General features: G+C 36.9%; 1 protein-coding gene across 1 annotated transcript in view; it reads right to left on the bottom strand.

The window, feature by feature from the left end:
• KCNN2 (potassium calcium-activated channel subfamily N member 2) overlaps positions 1-18,838 on the bottom strand; it is a 70,459-nt gene extending 51,621 nt beyond the window's left edge. The window contains exon 1 of the mRNA XM_031060564.1: positions 18,704-18,838. Within this exon, the coding sequence (XP_030916424.1) occupies positions 18,704-18,838 (135 nt within the window). The remainder of the gene's footprint in view (positions 1-18,703) is intronic.
• Between the last annotated feature and the right edge of the window lie 29 nt (positions 18,839-18,867).

Consider the following 18,867-nt stretch of genomic DNA (forward strand, 5'->3'; position numbering starts at 1 on the left):
GGTACTAAAACATTTCATACTGTTTAGCAAATTATGTGCCTGATGATTTAAGAAATAAATAGCTAATCAAGCAGTACTTGTCACTAGGTGAGAGTAGAGATTTGCAGGACCTTGCAAATAGACCTCTTTTAGAGAGGAACATAGGTAAAAAGAAGACACCATTTTAGAGAGAAGAGGGGAAAAAATACTTTTCCATAATTTTTAAAATTAGATTATTCAAAAATAATGGGTGAGAAGACAAAGTACATTATGTGTTCCCTAATGTAAGAAAGGTATTTTTGGCATCCTAAACTCTATATACGCACACAGAAAACCCATTCATTTGCACTGCTCTTTGCCCCCTTCCTTCTTTCAAAAGTTTAAAAATACAAGCTTGATTTCACTGTATGTGTTTTTTAGTGATGAAAAAACCACTCTACATCCTCCTCACAATACCTTCAGTTCATCTTTCATAAAAGTGCTCTATTGAAACTGTTCAGAAAAGTGATAGTCACAAATTAGTTTCATTGTAGTTGATCTGATACTAAAAGAAATAAAGAAGTTAACCACAGTAAGGAACACAATAAACCAAAATAACTTTCTGTCTTTATGGATCTGGTTTTTATCCCTTACACTAGGTGTTGGTGACAAGGTTTTGGCTCTGGGGATGGCTGCAGGGCTGATGTCAGCAAGAAGGGGTCAGGGTTGCTCTTCAATGTACCCACTGCAGGGCACAGCTGAATTCACCAGTAAAGCATGTGGTGCTTCTGTGAAAGCATAGTTAAGAAAGGGCAAAACATGGCCCAGGCAGTGAGGAGTAAAAGAGTGAGAAAGACCACTAGAAATTTTAAGGTCAGAAAAGAAGAAGAGGGAGTAGGTGCTCCAGGCACCAGGAACAGAGAGGAATCCATGGAAAAAAAAAGACCATGATAAAGGAGGCAATTCCCTGGAGCCCTTGGAGAAGACCACTCCAGGGCAAGCTGGATATTTGTTGAAGGAACGCTCACTTGCAGAGAGCTCACACTGCAGCAGATTCTCCTTAGAAGAACTAATGCACACATAAGTCCCATGCTGGAGCAGATTTATCCTGAAGGGCTGCAGACCATGAAGAGGACCCACACATCTGCACAAAAAAAGTTTGAGAAAAAATGTGTGGCAGAGAGAAACTGTTGTGGACACACTGTCATTCCTCATGCCCTCTGTACCACTCATGGAGGAGAAGATACAGGAGTTGGGAATGAAGATGTTGAACCTGAGGAAAGGGGGGTGGGGCAGCATATTTTTTGCCATCCTATTCTGCTTTTAAATATCAATAAAATAAACTCATTTCCCCTCAGTTTTGCCTCTTTTGCCAGTGCCAGTAACTGGCAAGGGATCTCCCCATCTTCATTTCAACTTGCAAACTTTTTCATCTTATTATCTCTTCTTGTGCTGTTGAAGAGGGAGAGAAAAAGCATAGCTGGGTGGAGGTCTCACAGCTGGCCAAGGTGAATTCGCCACATTTACAGACAGTTCTTATCTCCTCTGCAGTATTATTGAAGACAAAGTCATACACTGTTGAATTAAGCTAAAGAAACATTCAGTGAATTCAATGTGTGCACCATGAGCACATACCGTTTCTTTTACCTGGGCTCACTCTGCAAGCTACAGATACTAGATATGTGAATTGATACTGGAACGCCAATTTATGTCTCTGTGTACGTCTGTCTTACCAAGACAATGCAGGTTTGCACTTAGCAAATGCACTATCTGGCATGAAGGGACAAACTTCCAAAGTACGGTACAGCTCCAGTGCATTTGATTCTTGTGATTAGCCTGCAAATGCAATCAGATCTTAGAAGTGTTACATCAGTCATGAAGAAATCTAGATATTTAGAACACTCAGAATAAAGATTAATAGTAACCAGTGTGACTGAAATAAAAAATATGATAATATCAGATCTCTAGAATGCTGTGTGGGTTTACAAAAAAAAAAAGGAATAAATTTACAATGGATTTAAATATTTCAATTGTAAGATACATATCAAATACATGTCAAAGTTTCAAAATCTGATGAAAAAAGCAATGGTCTTTTCTCCTCCATTTTTATATACGCTTTTCATAGATTTCAAAAAGAATTCTATATGCAGAAAGGTAATTAATTAAAAATTATACCTTCAGTACTGATTCAATTTAAAAGGTGAGAATAGAAAAACGTTCAGCTAAACACAGGCATTAAAATTTGATTTTGTCATTTTTATAGGAGATAATGTTATTTTATGACTGAATTTTTTAAAAACATTGAGACATCATTATGGAATATACACTTGATAACATTGTCACCTGTCAGCAGAAGAAATCCTAACATGAAACACAGAGAAAAATTTCTCTGCAGATCTCAGTGGAATGGTTATGCTTATGGACTCAGAAGATCCCTATCAACCTCCTGCGACCTTAGCTGTGACAATTTATTCCAAGAAAATTAATATATATATTTTAAAGTGATAATACCTTAAGCTGTCATATAATGAGATTTAGGAGGTAAAAACCGTAAAAGCAGAAAACACCGCTAGTCACAAAGACACAGATACAGTAAAACATTTCTATTTCATAACAATATTGACATTTCAAAATTGCATTTATGAGGATGACTTTGTTACAGTTCTTTGCATAGGTTCAAACTATGATGGATATCAAACACTGCAGAACATGAACAGGCCTCAGCCACATGCTGTGAATAACAATTAAGGTCAGATATAATAAAATGACACAGAAACTAGTACAGGATTCCATGTACATTTTATATATTTGCAATTATGAAATCGACTTAATGCAAGCTTCACTTCTAATTTGGAAGATACAGAGGTATTTGTGCATGCCTCTGTGTTTGGCTATGTACATTTCCACTCCAGAAAGTGAGGAACATAAATGAACGGAGAAGGGAAAGGACGGCTGAACAGCACAATTCAAAGGGTATGTATGCACACTCTTGGATGATTTCAGACAATCTGGCTGTAATAATCATGCATTGATTTCAAGATACTACTCCTCATCTGAATGGAGAATGATGCTAGCAATAAAAAGAGAATTTAATTAAAGAATGATCAAACCTTTCTGTAGATTTGAGTCCTGCGCTTCACAGAGAAGGACAATCGTCAGTCAAGGTCACATATGTTATGCTTATTCATAGTTTTCAAATTTTTTGTAATTATTCAGAGTTAAAATCTAATGCAAGTACTTCATCAGTGTCCTGCAAGGTTCTCCAAATATAGAACTCTCATATACTTTTACTATGTGAAAAATTCTGAAGGTATTTTCACCTGGATAATGTGATGTATTTCTATTCTAGCATGTTCTATGTGAATGTAAGACACAGAATCAATGTTCCACTTTAAAAACATAAAAATGACAGATATTTATATAGATAGGTATGTGTATATTTACATAACACTTGTGAGTTACACAGTTACATTCATATAACACCAGATGAAAAAAAACAGAACGTCATTCTAAACAGACAGATTGCACACAATGACAAATTGGATCAAAGGCTCCCTAAAGGAGAGAAACAAAAGGAGAGAAGTTAATTTTGTAAATGTTGGTGAATGCAGAGAAAAAGGAAACTAGTCATGTTTTAAAAATGCCTTTGCAGGCAAAAGAAGAAACCTGAGAACTATATCACTACCCTGCTGTAATACTGTGGGGATACAATAATGCAGGAGTAAAAGGGAAGCAATAATCAGCGATAAGGCAGCATCAGCTGTAGTGCTGGAAGCATTCCTTGGAGAAAGGAAATCATCTTTACTTACAGGCAAATAGTTGCAATTGTTTAATTTAAGAACCCAAATTAAAAATGGTTAAATACTGGAGTCACTTAGATCTTACAAAAGAACTGATAGGACTATGATTAAGAGCAGCAAAATATAGCCTCTGGGATTGATGACTAACCAGAATTTTTGATCCAGTATTTTTCTATAGTGTGTATTACACAAAGTATCATTCACACATGCAAAAAAAATAAAAACATTATGGCAGACAAAGAAGATACTCTTTGTCTCACTAGTCCAAAAAGCCAAGCTACTGTCCCACAGCACCTCATTAAGTTAAAGCCATTTTCAAGTCATGATGGGAGATTGCCATCTTAAGCCTTTAGAACAGTTGCCTCTAACTAGGAGATGGAAATTACTTTCTTACATCATCAGAAGGCATGTAATCAAATGGTCTGTAACCCAAATGCCTGTTGACCTTGGAGAGCCTACAGGAGTTTCTGGAAGCTGCTGTACTCCTCATCTTAAGTACAATGCCCTAGATGAGACATGTTAGTGGGTTTAATACATATGTAAAGTCATGAGGCATCAAACTCCTTCTGCACATACAAAGCATAGAAGGCAAATAATACATTTTTTCACAAAATGACATGAGGGACTGCCTATCTTGTATTTGCCAGAATGTTTTCCATATCCAGAATAAAAAAACAAACTTTCTAGTAGGTCACAGAAACTAATCCATAAGGTCTAGTTATCTACAAAATGAAACATGCTTAGTTCATTCAAATGAGGAAGCCAGACTGCTCTATTACTTATACATGTACACATGCATGAACACGCACATTCCCCTCCCAACTATAAACATCCCAGTTTAAACAGAAAATCTTAAAAGTCTGGCACTTAGTTTCAGCCCAAAAATTATTATTTGTGTAGTACATTTAAATTTGACATCTCTGTGCAAAATTTTTACAATTATTAATATTTTGCTATAAATAAACCATGTATGTAAAGCAAACTTCATGTTGATGATTCCTGATGGCTAAACATGCCCCCCTCTTAAACACTGCATTTAAATGTTATCATCTTGAGAAGAGATGGGGAAAAGAGGCTCAGAGAATTTATAGTCTTTGTGAATTACATTTTCAGAAGTGCAGTACCAAAAATTTCACATTAAAATACATCTGAACAGTACATCTTGGTTACTCTCACAGGTCACTAATAACCACAATCATTCCAAAAAAACCAGTGTGTGTTAAACAATGCTCTTAACCAGGTTTGTCTGTGTCTTTTTTTTATCCCTCAGACCATTATTTTAAAAAAAAGGAGAGCTTTTAGAAAGAAAAGAATTTAGAACCAATGAATAACAAAGGGTTAACCTCTGCACGAGCACACGAAGTTAAATTCCACCTACCCATATTTCCCTTCTGGTTTAATCCACATGCTAACAGTATTCTTTTTAGCTTTTTCTCTCTAAAGATATTCAGAAGCATTCCTCAATATTCTTAAATGGTACTGTACAGATTTTCAGCTGTACTCTTCATCCCAAACTATGAAATAGCTTAACACCCCCTCCTCCCCCCAACAGCCTACAATGCCAAAAAACCATTATAGCACGAGCAATTGCTGGGACGTACATAATTTCTTTCCATATAGGTCTCTCCATATACATATATGTGCTCTAGGCACTCAAAGAAGGTGAGACACTCCTGACAATGTCCTTACTTTCTATGCAGTATTAAGAATCTACATCCAAGGACTACAAAAAAAATAGAAAAGACGTTCCAAGATATCAGGATTCTTTCCCAATGATACAGAGAACCCCCTAAGAAAAGCATAATTATGGATTGAGCTAAGAAGTCATCAAAAGCTCATAAATATATAAAAAAAATCAAAGTAATTAGATAATGATCTTACTATTAATAATAGATTGTAAACAAAATTAAAACAAAAACAGGGTTTTTTCACTTTCATTATTAAACAGATATTTCACAAGACAATTTCCTAGTATAATTCTGTTTGGAGTCTTGCTTGAACAATCACAGCTGAGCTTCCTCAGATCTGTAATCAACAGAGATATTTAGTTACATGAATTTTTATGAACCTTTGAACAAATCAGAGCTCCATAAATATAAGTCCACCACTCAGGGTGAGTATATTCATTTGAGATATTTAGCAAAATAAGCAATATGTGACTCAATTGAATTGACTGAAACAGGAGTTTCTACTTGTCAATGTCTATGAAAAGTATTCCTTCACTTTAACAATATTAATTTAACAGCTATTTCATTATGCCAGCATTTCAGATCCTACCCCCTGTGCTCCATAAAACAACAAAAAAAGATAAAACAACATGAAGAAGACTTCCATCCAGCATCAGAAATTTCCAAAAACCATTGTGCTTGGCTTTGAGAATCAATAATGTTCTCCAGGCAGACACAGAAGCAGCATGGTTTATCAAAGCTCTGAACATCACTGAAGTGCAAGAACAATAAGAGAGAAAGGAAAAAACTGGGAGAGTGGCTGATATACCTGAAGGCTGTGCCGCCATTCAGTGAGACCTTGATAGGCTGGAGAGTTGGCCAGGTAAACTTCATGAGGCAAGCGTAGGGTGTGTTACACCTGGGGAGGAATAACCCCAAGTACCAGCACAGGCTGGGGCTGACCTACTGGGGAGCAGCTCTGTGGAGAAGCACCTGGGAGTCTTCATTGATGCCAAGCTGATCATGAGCTCACAGTGCCCTCGTGGCCAGGAGGGCCTGTGATGTCCTGGGCTGCATTGGGAAGAGTGTGGCCAGCAGGGTAGGGAGGTGATAAATGGTTAAATCCTGGACTATGCCCCTCTACTCAGTCCTAGGGAGACCGCACCTGAGTGCTGTGTACAGTTCCACGCTTCTCAGTACAACAGAGACAAACAGCTACTGGAGACGGTCCAGAGGAGGCCCAAAGAGCTGAAAGGTCTGGAGCATCTCTAAGGCCTGAGCAAGGTTATTTGGATGTAGCCAGCCCTTAAGAAACCTACCAGTAGCCTAAGCTAGCCAGACTACACCTTGTTCTGAGTTCAGCTTCCATCAGCTGCCAACCTGCACTGCCCTGTGCTTTTGCTGGCCCACTCTGGCACACTCTCCCTACTAAAAGAGTGCACAAAAATTGTGCCAGTTTTGTTACATCTAAAAAGGAAATTTGCAAAGTAAATGCATTGCTTAGGTCTACTTTCACAAATTTTTAAAAAAATATCACACTGAACAAACAACCATGCTAATAAAATAATCTCTAACAACAATAACAAAAAAACTCTTCAAAAATTTCTTCTGGTGTGTTAGGTCTGCTTCAACTACTACAGTGAACTTGGCAGTACAAGGATGGAAACACTGATATCAAAGTAAGGGATGATTTTACCTTTGCACTGGAGCAGCAGTTACAAAACTTTGTACATGAAGAACACAGCACATCTTTGTACAAAGTAACTGTGCTATTTTGCAGAACTAACTTTAAAAATATGTATCAAGAAACATAGTGGTTTGTGATATGTTTTTCTCCATTTCGAGTACCTGAGAAATAAAGTAATTCTAATTCTACATTCTTCTTGCAGATGCAAAAGTCACTGGAAGAAATCTTCATTTCAATATACTTATTAATTTTAAATAATTATTTTACAATTCTTCATTTAGGATTTGTTTTTCTTCATTCAGAACTAAAATAGTTTGTTCTATGGATCACTGCATGAAGAAATCACCATCTCCCAAAACGACTGCCATCTGCCACTGTGAGAGAAGCCTCACTCTCTTCAGGGATGATGAGCTTCATTACTACTAGGAAAACTGGAATCAATTTTAAAAAGGGACGTATTTTCTGAAGAAACTGGCAATATTTTTGCAGGGGAGACAGGAGTTAAAGGAAGAAACAGTGAATCTGAGGCTAAATAAGATGAGCTAACTCATTCATTCAGCCAAAGGAGCACAACAGTGACTCTAAAGTAGGAAATTGTTTTTAGGAAATGATGAGTACCAACACATCATATACACAAAAATCTGTCTTCTCAGTTCCTCCTCTACTGTTTACTTATTACATAAATACTTCAGGTATGTGAGAAAGTTTGAATGCCAGGATCGTTTCATTCTAATTACATTTTTATTTACACGACAGTGGGTGAGTACACATCAGCACCACAGGAATCATGAAGTCTCCGTGTTCTTACTGTCTTGGAAATACAGTTTAACCCAGAATTTCATTCAAGCATATGTTAAAAACAACTACAAATATAGAAATATATGATCCAAGTATTGTCCTAAAGCATGACTACTTAAATAAGGGAAAGTATATTGTGCAGAAGGAAAAGCAGAATGGAGTTAAAAGTACTTCTGTATTTCAAAATCCTAATAAGCATAATTATGCACTAACTCCAAGTGTTCAGAGGCATTTTGTCTTATTCAAATGTCTCTGTAATACATCCTGGCAAATAAAATTTTGAGAGGGCAGCAATAAAGAAGGTATGTACTCAACATCTTTTCCTCTAGAAAGCCTAAAATGGGCTTCTGGCTAAACTGTATAGCAGATGAAGTCTTCAAACTGCTTCAAAGATCAACCTAAAATATCTTTAAGTAGGGGAGTTTTCAACACTAGGTTAAATAAACATAGGCTCAAGTTTCTTTACAGGTATTTATCTGCATTTCTTAATAGGTAAAATACCATTTTACTTGGTCACTATTAATTATCAGTGCACCTGCTTCCTCAGGGAAAAGAATTGTCTTAGCCTATGTCTTAGTACACAAAGTTATTTTTGCTGCCCAAAAATTATTTGAATGTTACAGCATCAAATCTGTCTGGTTTACAGCAGCTCTCAGGTAAAAGATGCTCTGTTCTCAAAGAAACTTGCTTCTTTAATATCTCTGGAAACAAAATACATCAAGCATGCTTGCACTGATTGCAGCGAACCCCCTTATCATCCACAATTTAAAAATAAAAATGCTGCTCAAAATGTTTCAGTAACCTTTATTTTCACAACCCTTATGCTCAATGGGACATACTAGAGCAGCAAAAATTCTGATGTCCAGCAGTTGACATAGGATGTTCCTAGCCACAACATATATACAAAAGCCACCAGTGAAATGCAAGGACTATTAATTTTGGATTTGCTGACACAAGCTGTATACAAAAAAAAACCCTGTCCCCTCTTTTCCTTTCCAGTGCCAAATGGTGGGGGAGAAGAATGGCCTGCCAGCTGACAGCCACACTGTTAAATTTCTCATCTGACTCCACTGCATCCTATTCTGTTTCTGGAGGTCGCCAAATGTCTAGTCATGTACAGCTCCCCATAAAGAGAACGATTTTCTTATCTGACAACGGAATCTGAAAACCAGACTGGCCATGGGTAGTCTTATATCAATACCTTTTCAAAACATTGTGCCATTAAACTGTCTTAAAACTACACTGAAACTGATCTGGCAATTCATCAGGTCTAGCACTTGTTTATGATTCCACATGAAGTTTAAATTATTCTAAACTATCATACTGCAAAAATTACAACAGAATGCAAGTTACTGGCTTTTACCATAAAGCTTAATTCTGAATACGGGCAAAACAATGGAATGGTCCTAGTGTGAGCCCACTTTACCCATGACACCATTCAGGTAAGGATCATATTCCGTAGCAGCTGCCATAGGGTACCTTTTCTGTTATACTTGAATTTGAATGGACAAGAACTACTGCTCTAGCAGTCCACTTCTTATGTAGAGCCCAGGAAAAAATCATGGGTAGTAAACTATGAAGAAATTTACAAAAAAAAAATCCCACTACAATTTTGCTATAGTAGCTGCATGGTTAAAACTGAATTTATTGCTACTGCAATAACAAAGAGAAATGGCCAAGGTGAAGTCAATTAAGAGAACTTTAGCATATTCATAAATCAGTGTCTGTTCAAGAGTTTTCAAATCCCCCTGAAAAACTATTTTAATGATAACAAAGGTGTTGAGGATCAAATTATTAACATATAATAAGGCTGCTCTCAACTGAAATGCTCTAAAGATCCCACTAATTTAGATACTCCAAAATACAGATGCACTTCACCAGTCAATGACTGGTGTAAAAGCAATAACTAGAACTTGTATCAGAAACACAGTGAGAATAATTTTGGTGAAAATGTCATTAAACTTAGATGCTATCAGTGAATGCTCAGGATCATTGTTTCTAATAATTTTTTTAATATGTCTAGGTAGAAGGTAATTTATTTTGTGCTGTCAAGCCACATCTGGACATTAAGTCTTTCTCCAGGTTCCCAGACTGAATTCAGATTTCTTATGCATGTGAGTTATATTTTGTATTTATTTATTTATATTGTGGATGCAGTGATGCAGACTGAATCAAAGTTACTGTGCCATTTTTGTTTTTAATTAAAGATGCGCCTTATTCTCTGGCTGCAAGAGACCATATTCTTAAAAGCTATTGACAGCTATTAACAACTGTCACAAAACAAGAAATACCATCCACCAACTAGAACAAATATTTGTTTTGCTAAGTGACTGAAAATGAAGCATTGCTTCATAATGCATAACTCTACTGAAAGACACTACCATAAAAGGTCAGTTATAGGGCAGGTGAAAATGACTGTGTAGATCTGTAGTAATGCTAGAGAACTTGCTGAGCTATGAAAGATGGAATAAAACTTTTAATAGGAATAAAATGCTTCATAAAGAATAGTATCTCATTAGAACATATTGTGGAACACTGCATTCATTTTATATTGCAGGTTTTGGGACATCTGCTAAAGTAGGCATATAATTCTTGAAAATTATAGGCATAGATGGATGGCAATTACAATGTCTCATTTACATGACAAATGACTGATCTGAGCATAAGACTACAAGATAGGCAAGCCTAAGCTTCAAGTTTAGCTATGAAGCCATCCCCAGATTTTATCCACAGCACTTGAACTCTTAATCTCTGTGTTCCCTTTCATGAAAACATATTTTATGTGACAAAAAAAAAGTGAGCAATTGTCCAGATAATTGCCTTTTACAATGAAATACTTTTACAATATAAATACTTGCTAGAAAAGGTTTTTCTTCTTTTCTGACTACCTTACACCTTCTCATCAGAGCACAGAACTGATGTATAACTGTTTATGGAAGACACACAGTTGCATAATTTTTTGCAGAATACAGATAAAGGTCACAAAGCTCTTTATACAAAGGTGAAAATAAAATCTGTAGATATGAGCCCACATATATTTACTTCTCAATTATTTTTTATTTCAAATATGCTCTTTCACAAGCAGGGGTTTTGAAGATGACCTATATTTAAGAAATCACACTATACAGCCTCTTAACCCTGTTTTTGACCATCGTGGTTCCTGCAGCCTTCAGTAACTTTGTGATTGTATTCAATTAGAATTCCATAAACAGTTCTGTTGGTCAGTCACATAACAGAGAACCCAGCTCTCCCCTGCACATCAAGATAACTCTATAGTACTATAGATAAAATTTCAGAAGCTGCCACTTTGACACAAGGTTTTGTTTTAATATGTTTCTGTAGGGGAAAAAAAAAACAAACCCAGAGCACATTACTCTTAAAAAGATTAAGAGCAGGACTTTGTAAAATATAAAGTTATTTGAGGCCTGCCCTTTTGCTTTACTTTATATGGAACACATAAAAGTGTTTTCATCCATCATGAAAAGTTTTAGAATTTCCTTAAAAGAAATTTGATTCCAAAAGATCAGTCTGTCTCCAACAAAATGAGAGGTAAGAAAGCACCTTAGAACATACAGCCATTGCTCTTCAGAACTCAGTGCTCTCACTTCTTCATGGAATATATAATACTCATGCCCTTCTATAAAATGTCAATATAAAACTATGCTTATTAATGACTGTTTTCACATAGATGAAGGGCACAATTGCAGGGACTGTTTAAGCAGGAAGAAGTGAATGAATCAGTTAGTTACAAATGTGTGATACTCTGCAACTATGAAAATATTTAGGCATGACATTAAATGAACAATTTTATTTGCAAAAGTCTGGGTTCAGATACACCAGTTTAAAATATAAGATGTTGCCTTTACAAAATAATTATTTTTAAGCTGTAAAGCGTGTCCTCATGACAGTTTCTTCTGATCATTTGAGAGACACAGGAAGGAATCTCTTAATATGGCTTTCATTAAAACAGTGGGACAAGGTCAATTTACACAACTGAATCAAGAATACATCATAATATTTCTCTAAGAAGAATAATCACACTAAGGGAACTATATCTGCAAATATCTAAATTAACTGGATCTTTAGAGCATTTCAATTTAAAGCACTCATTATGTGTTAAGGATTTGATCTGATCTGATTTCTCATATCACTTTTACTGAACAGAAGTTTTCCCATTCATATTTTTCAATGTAATGTCATTTAAATTACAATAAATGTTATTAAATTTAAAAAAGGGCATGAGAAAAATTAAATTCTATTTGTGTGTGTTATCACGATATGCAACTTTTCTCTTTTCCATAGGAAAAAGCTGTGAAAACTTCCTCACAAAATTCCTGAACGCTTTATAAATTTTTAAATTAAATTTTTACAGAGATCAATATTTCCAGCTTACCTGAATGCTAGTTACAAGATCAGTTACAGCCTCTTCTCCTAGTGGTAATTTACATCTTAAAACGAGCTTCATAGGCTCAGAGTAATATTCTGTCCTCTACTAAGGGAAGGTGACAACTTTCATCATCAATGGTGAAAACAGCTGATTGAAAGAGAACCTTTTAATTCTCCAGAGTCCTAAACAGCAGCCATTCCTGTTCTGATCTTCACTCAAAACAGATGTCAAATACATCTCAAATCAAACTCAAAGCCCAAGGTACTACATTTAATAGATCACACACAAACCAGAACCAAAACCAAAAAGGCATTTATGTATACTTGTCAGTTCTGGCACACTTTCACTTAAAGTCAGGCAAAAAAGAGCTGTAGTCAAGTACCCAATAGAATTCCCTAATCTGAAGGTCCCACAGCTGAAAGATCTGACATGTACCATAGTTTCACATTAAGATGCGCATGCAGAATGCCTCTAACACTGCAGACAAGAGCATCTGTTCATTTCAGCTAAGATACACAATTTATACAAATCCAGAATCTGATTCCTGGTTACAAATGTTCTCAATGCTCTCTCTCCTCCAACAGTGACAATGACATACCTTCTCACACCTCATAATGCATTGTTATATCTTGAAAAACTTCTAACAGCCTCACTAAAAAATGGTTGGAACAACACCAGATATAAATAAATAACTCTAGGTATGGCTGGACCAACCACTCAGTGTACTGACCACCATGTACCACCTCCTTCTACGATCTAATGAAGCCTGTTGGGAAGAGAGACATAATATATGTTTAACCTTATTGTTCCTTCCAAGGCTGATCACCATTAAAGGATTTTCAAGCCTGCCTTCCATGCCATATGCACTCCACTGCTGCTTCTCTGATACAACGGGCACCTGCAGTGTTTCCTACATCAACAGGATCTGCACAAAAAGCTATCAAAAATGTACTGAACAGAATTGAAACTTAGTGTTTTCACAAAAATACTCTACAGTGTTAACTTGACAGATATGCTGTTAATTTGTCAAATATGATGACATTGGATTCCTGTGTGATTCCTTGGATTCCTTTGTGATTTTCTGCTGTTCATTACAGAAGTGAAATGCATATTAAATTTAATTGGTAAAGGGGAATTTTTGAATCTGCACATGAAGTTACCGTATCCTTGATCAACTGCCACACAATGTGTTTGTTGTTGCTTGACTCAAAATCTATTAGAATAATTAGAAAAAAAAATCACTAATTCTCAAGAGACCCCAGATTAGGCTAAGTAACACTCTAAGTTTATTTCTTGACTTGCAGCAGTTTTTCATTAGACTTGCTCTCTGTGCTCTTAGTCTAACTCATTCATTTCTTAAACTGAAGATTTACAGTCTGTGTGAGCAATCCCTGATGCTTCAATACACCGAAGTAAAGACAAGTTGAACTCCAGACGAAGTCAAAAGATTGCCAGCAAGACAATGAAATACACATGTACCACTCCAGTGAAGGTGAAACAATAGACATGGATAGAAACAAATAAATAACAGATAAATAAAAATAAATAAGTTTGTCTGTAGAAAAAGCATTGCTTCTTATTACAAGAAACTGCAAGGGATTTAACTGTTCACAAGTGCATCATTTTTACCGTAAAACTTTCCACTGATGCCAGTAAAATAAAGAAACTCCCATAAACTGTGCTTATTATCATCATGCATTATGGAATGTATTTGCATAATGAACAGGTATTATGTTGCTATTACCATTCTTTTCTGTTACCTGATACTGCTTGTTCCATTTTTTCAAGTTTTCAGGCACAGGGAAAAGACGATTCTTGATTCTTCAGCAAGATATTTGGGCTCTCAACTGTGGTAATTTTATAGAAAGGTAATGACAACTGAAAATGTTTCACTCCGAATCTATCAGTAGCACATTATTATCCCACCACTTCAGAACCATTGGGATTGACTTTGCTTTCTCCCTGCAGCTCTGTGATGCTCGGCTATGCAAGCAATAACTTAACCTTAACCTTGGAATTTGCAAGCCTTTCCACGGGTGTTCTATCAAAGTATGAATTAGCAATGCATTTCAAATGTGGTTAGAAACTTCAGCTGATACACACACACACATACGCACAAGATTTCTATTAGCTTTAACAAATACCAACAACTTTCATGTTTTTGCATGAGTGACAGCATCTGTATTCAGGGAAAAGAAAAAGAAGCTCAGATGCTGTCTGAGACAGCACAGTTAGCAATACTCAGGTTACTGTTATTCAGGGCAGGCAGTATGTTTATTTACATAAAGGGTACACTAAGCAGTCCAGCATTAAAGAAGTGTTCCAGTGGATATGTTCTTCCACTGACCACCATCTCTCAAGAGATACTCAGCTGAGGTGGAATGCCCAACAAAAGACATTAAAGACCTCCAAACGGCAGTCTCACAGACTTTTGATTTAATCCTTTTGCTCTTCGTAATACAAGAAAGTGTCAGCACTAGTTCAGAGGTGCATAGTTAAAAAGCACTTCTATCTTTAATCATACTATAGATAGGCAGAAAGGTCCATTTTTAAATAAAATTAGAAAAACCACAGATTTACCTTGTAAACTGCCACTCAAAACTTTCTCAAATTCTATTTTATTTATGAATTGAATTCCACTAGAGAAATATGGAATGGAACAGTAAATTCTAAAGAATACAATTTTAATTATGTTACATACTGCCTCTGCTTTAATTATGTAAAATAGTATTAAGTAACAAACTGTTTATGCACGAAGTGGATAATTATACATCAAAAATATGATAATTGGGTAATGTTGTCTTTTTAGCTCTTCCCTCTTTCACCTCTTCAAACTCTCAACTGGAGAAACAGTCAGAGAAATACCTGTTCTAGGCTGGGATAATGATGAATTACATTTTTCTTGTTGATCTTTCAAACACAAAGCACTTGTTCTGAAGAACTGAATCAACAACCACACAGGCCTGGAGAGGGAGCAATGCATATTTCATTATCTCCCAAGTGTAATGTCAACAGCATTACAGGTACAACAAAAAATGGAACAAAAAGTGAACACACATTTTGGGGTTATCACTAGCCTCAACTCCAACTCTGTTACTGTTGCTCATTAGGACTTTTTCTAGAAGGGGGAAGGATGTGAAGCAAACTTGCTCACAATTTTTATCCTCTTTTTGGGAAATGATAAAGTAAGCTATGAATTAACAATTCAACCCAACTGTTTTCAACTGACTTTGTACTGTATTCTTAACACTAATTCACATTTATTAAAATTCATACCAGCTCACATTTTTACTCTTGGAGTCTGGCTAGTACAGTGCCATCCCTGAAAACATATTTGTGGAAATGTTTAAACAGTTCCAGTATTCCACAAAGACTACTCAGCATCCCTTGTCTAAACACTGCACTTACCACCCTTCTGGAGACTTTGGTCTGCCGGACGCAAAGCGATGTGTAAGCACTGGGGAAGCCCCGGGCACAGCCGCCGCGCAGGTCCCGGTACCTTGGGAAGAGATGGAAACTCGGTTGTCTTACGCTGCTGTATCACTTCTCGCCTTGGGAAGAATCTTGGTGAACCTTTATAAACTTCCCTCCCAACTCCCTTAAAAAAGGGGGAGCAAGTCTGGGGCAGACAAACTCCAGAGACTGGTTTAACTGGCTGACTTTTCAAAACAAAATATACAAGCAACATCACTTCAAGAGAAGACTAAAGCCACTGCTGTGCTTCTAGGCACTGTCCCATGGACATCCTTGCAGCATGGCTGTTTGATCATCCTACCAATAAATCAAGGTCAAAGACTCCTGAAAAGAATGAAAAACCTGACTTCCACTTGCCAGCATTCTAGGTCAACAGGAGTTTCTCAGTCAGTATTCATCCTGCACTCAGTAATAATCACTTAACTGTCAGCTCAAAGAAAATTTCCCAACATTTTTCTTTGCCTCATGCTTTGTAGAAAAACCCACTTATGCAAAGGTTAGTTTGCTCCCGTATGAAAGACACCACAGCTGCAAGCTGAATACAGCCACCTTCTCTTCTATGGAACAAATTTTCCTCTCTCAATGAATTCCTGCTTATTTACACTAAAACAAATATTTAAGTATGTTTCAGACAATAATCAGGAAAGAATGTTTCAACAGGAACAGGACTGACAAAAAGCTGGTGCAAAAATCCTCCAGGACACAACCAACCAGCTGCGGGCTCTGTTCTATAGACCTTATTCATTCTTCTGCACAGAGCAGAACGTTTGCTTGAATTAATGACACATCTGCCTTCACAAAACAGTCTGTTTTAAAGGTTTTTTAAAAAACATTATATTATCAGGGTTACACAGTATCTTCTTTTGCCTGGAGAACATTATGTACTTAGCCAAGGGATTTTAAAGACACCTTTTCTCCCTAGGTGTCTAGTGCAACATAGATTTTGTTACCATAGAATTGACATAGCCTTTGTCCTGCACTCTCATCATCATATTTTTTAAAAGTCAAGTGTGTGCAGAAAAACACACTATACTTAAATTCAAAAGACAGCAGGTATCTAACAGCTACAGAGGGTACTACATCCTTTCCTTCCAAACTCCTTGAAACAGAGAAGTTCTCTTCATTTTTGATGTGAATGACAGAACCCCTTGAAGTTGCAGCTCCTCCAGGCACTGTCATGACTACTGCAGTTTCTGGTGTCTCCTTCTGAAACATGGGGTATTTCAGTTTTACAGGCAGGTATACTTGTCCTCTGTCCAGCAGCACTGAAAACTACATTAACCATGATTAAGCCATATGATTGCACAACTCCTGCCATGAAGTTGCATACATGAGGAACTTCTTTAAAATGATCAGTGAAAAATCCAACCAAAATGGAATGACAATTTTAAGAAAATATTTCTTTTCTGATCCATAAGTGATCTGATTCCTAAGACAATGAAATTTTTTAAATCCTTACCTGAAAAAACCCAACAAACTATTGAATCTTGGAGTAACTATTCAGTATAAGCTGAGGTATCTGCACAGACCTACAACTATTTCATTTTCATTCAACTACCTCATTCAACTATTTATCTTCCATAAAATTCTTCATTTAAAGTTTCTGAAAAATGCATAGAATATTTTAAACATTTAGAGAGGGCTTGTTTTAAGCTTTGCTGCTCATGCCTGAAGAAACATTTGTGGGAAGATACGCCAGATAAGGCTCCCACGCTGCATGAGTGCTACTTATTTATTTTTATACTGATAAAGAAACCTGTTCATCAGTAGTCCTGCAGTTTATAAATTTGCTCTCTCTCCAGAACACTTGTTTATTCATTACAATATCATTAAGCAGCTTTCAATATCTTTGACATTAAGAAAAACTGGGTTCTGAGCCAGGAAAAGAAGTTTTGCATGTGCAAAGACTGTACAACATGATTCAATTTGGCAAAAGCCTTCAGTGACCCAATACTTTTCAAACACTACCCTTAGTAGGAGACCATGTACCATTTCATGTTGAAACTACATGCCTTCATTTGCACAGAAGAAGAATTGTACTATATAATGCTTAATTTTTTATTTTTTATTTAACTGACTTGTACCAGTGGAAAAGTCTTCATTGCCCTTGAAACCTGACATTTCAGTCTTCAGCTCAAGGAGTCTCTGAAAAAGCAAACACACTGTATCTATGAGTAAGGTATTTTTCCCTTCAAAACTTTGAATTCTGCCTGTTGTACCATTTGGTTGAGCTGAAATGCTCTATTTTAATTTCTTGGCCGAAAAAAATGCAACTGAAATTAGGACTAAGTCACCTGGACAGAACCTGCAACAGCATCTGTGAGATTTATTCTATAGTTTTGACCATTATGGTCCTCTTACCTTTAGCCCTATCCTTCCTAACACTTTTCTCTGGTCACATTCCTAGAGATTACAGCATTAAATAAAACAAGTCAAATATCAATCACCCCCCTCCTTTTAAACACTCTCCTAGAGTATACTCTTATTTCAGACAGCTCACTGAGGATTACATACCTTGCACAGTGAAGACCTTAACCTTACCGTCAAGAGAAAATGCACAACATGAAATTTAGTCACTGAAAAATAAGAATATTGCTGCACATCTGCTGCAGGAGACGACAGGCACATCACCTAGAAAGCAGGTTATAACCTTAAGGCTAGGCAATCCTATAGCACAACTGCAGACAACAGTCCCTAGCAGGCAGAATTCCCTAGCAGGCAAAGCTTCCTGGCTGCTCTCCGCCCGTCGTTTGATGCCCGTCTCCGGGGCTGAGGTGCATTCACCAACTTCGGCAGGCTTGCAGAGACCATGCTTGCTTTCTGCAGCAGCAGGACGTGCCCAGTACTTACCAGCACAGCTCCCCTGGACAAACCGCCTCGCACCCCCCACCTAAGCCAGCCGCGCTCCCTGACCCACAGAAGGAAATGTTACCTGGATTTCTCTTGCGTGGTACACGATGATGAGCCCGAGCAGGATAATCGTGGAGAGGCTAATAAGGCATTTCAGAGCGAGGGAATACAGAGACTCCTGCAAGAGAAAGACACCGACGATCCTCAGAGAACTCATGCGCGGGGCCGCTCCGCCCCACCGCCACC

Source organism: Geospiza fortis, unplaced genomic scaffold (assembly GCF_000277835.1).
Source record: "Geospiza fortis unplaced genomic scaffold, GeoFor_1.0 scaffold203, whole genome shotgun sequence".
NCBI lineage: Eukaryota > Metazoa > Chordata > Aves > Passeriformes > Thraupidae > Geospiza > Geospiza fortis.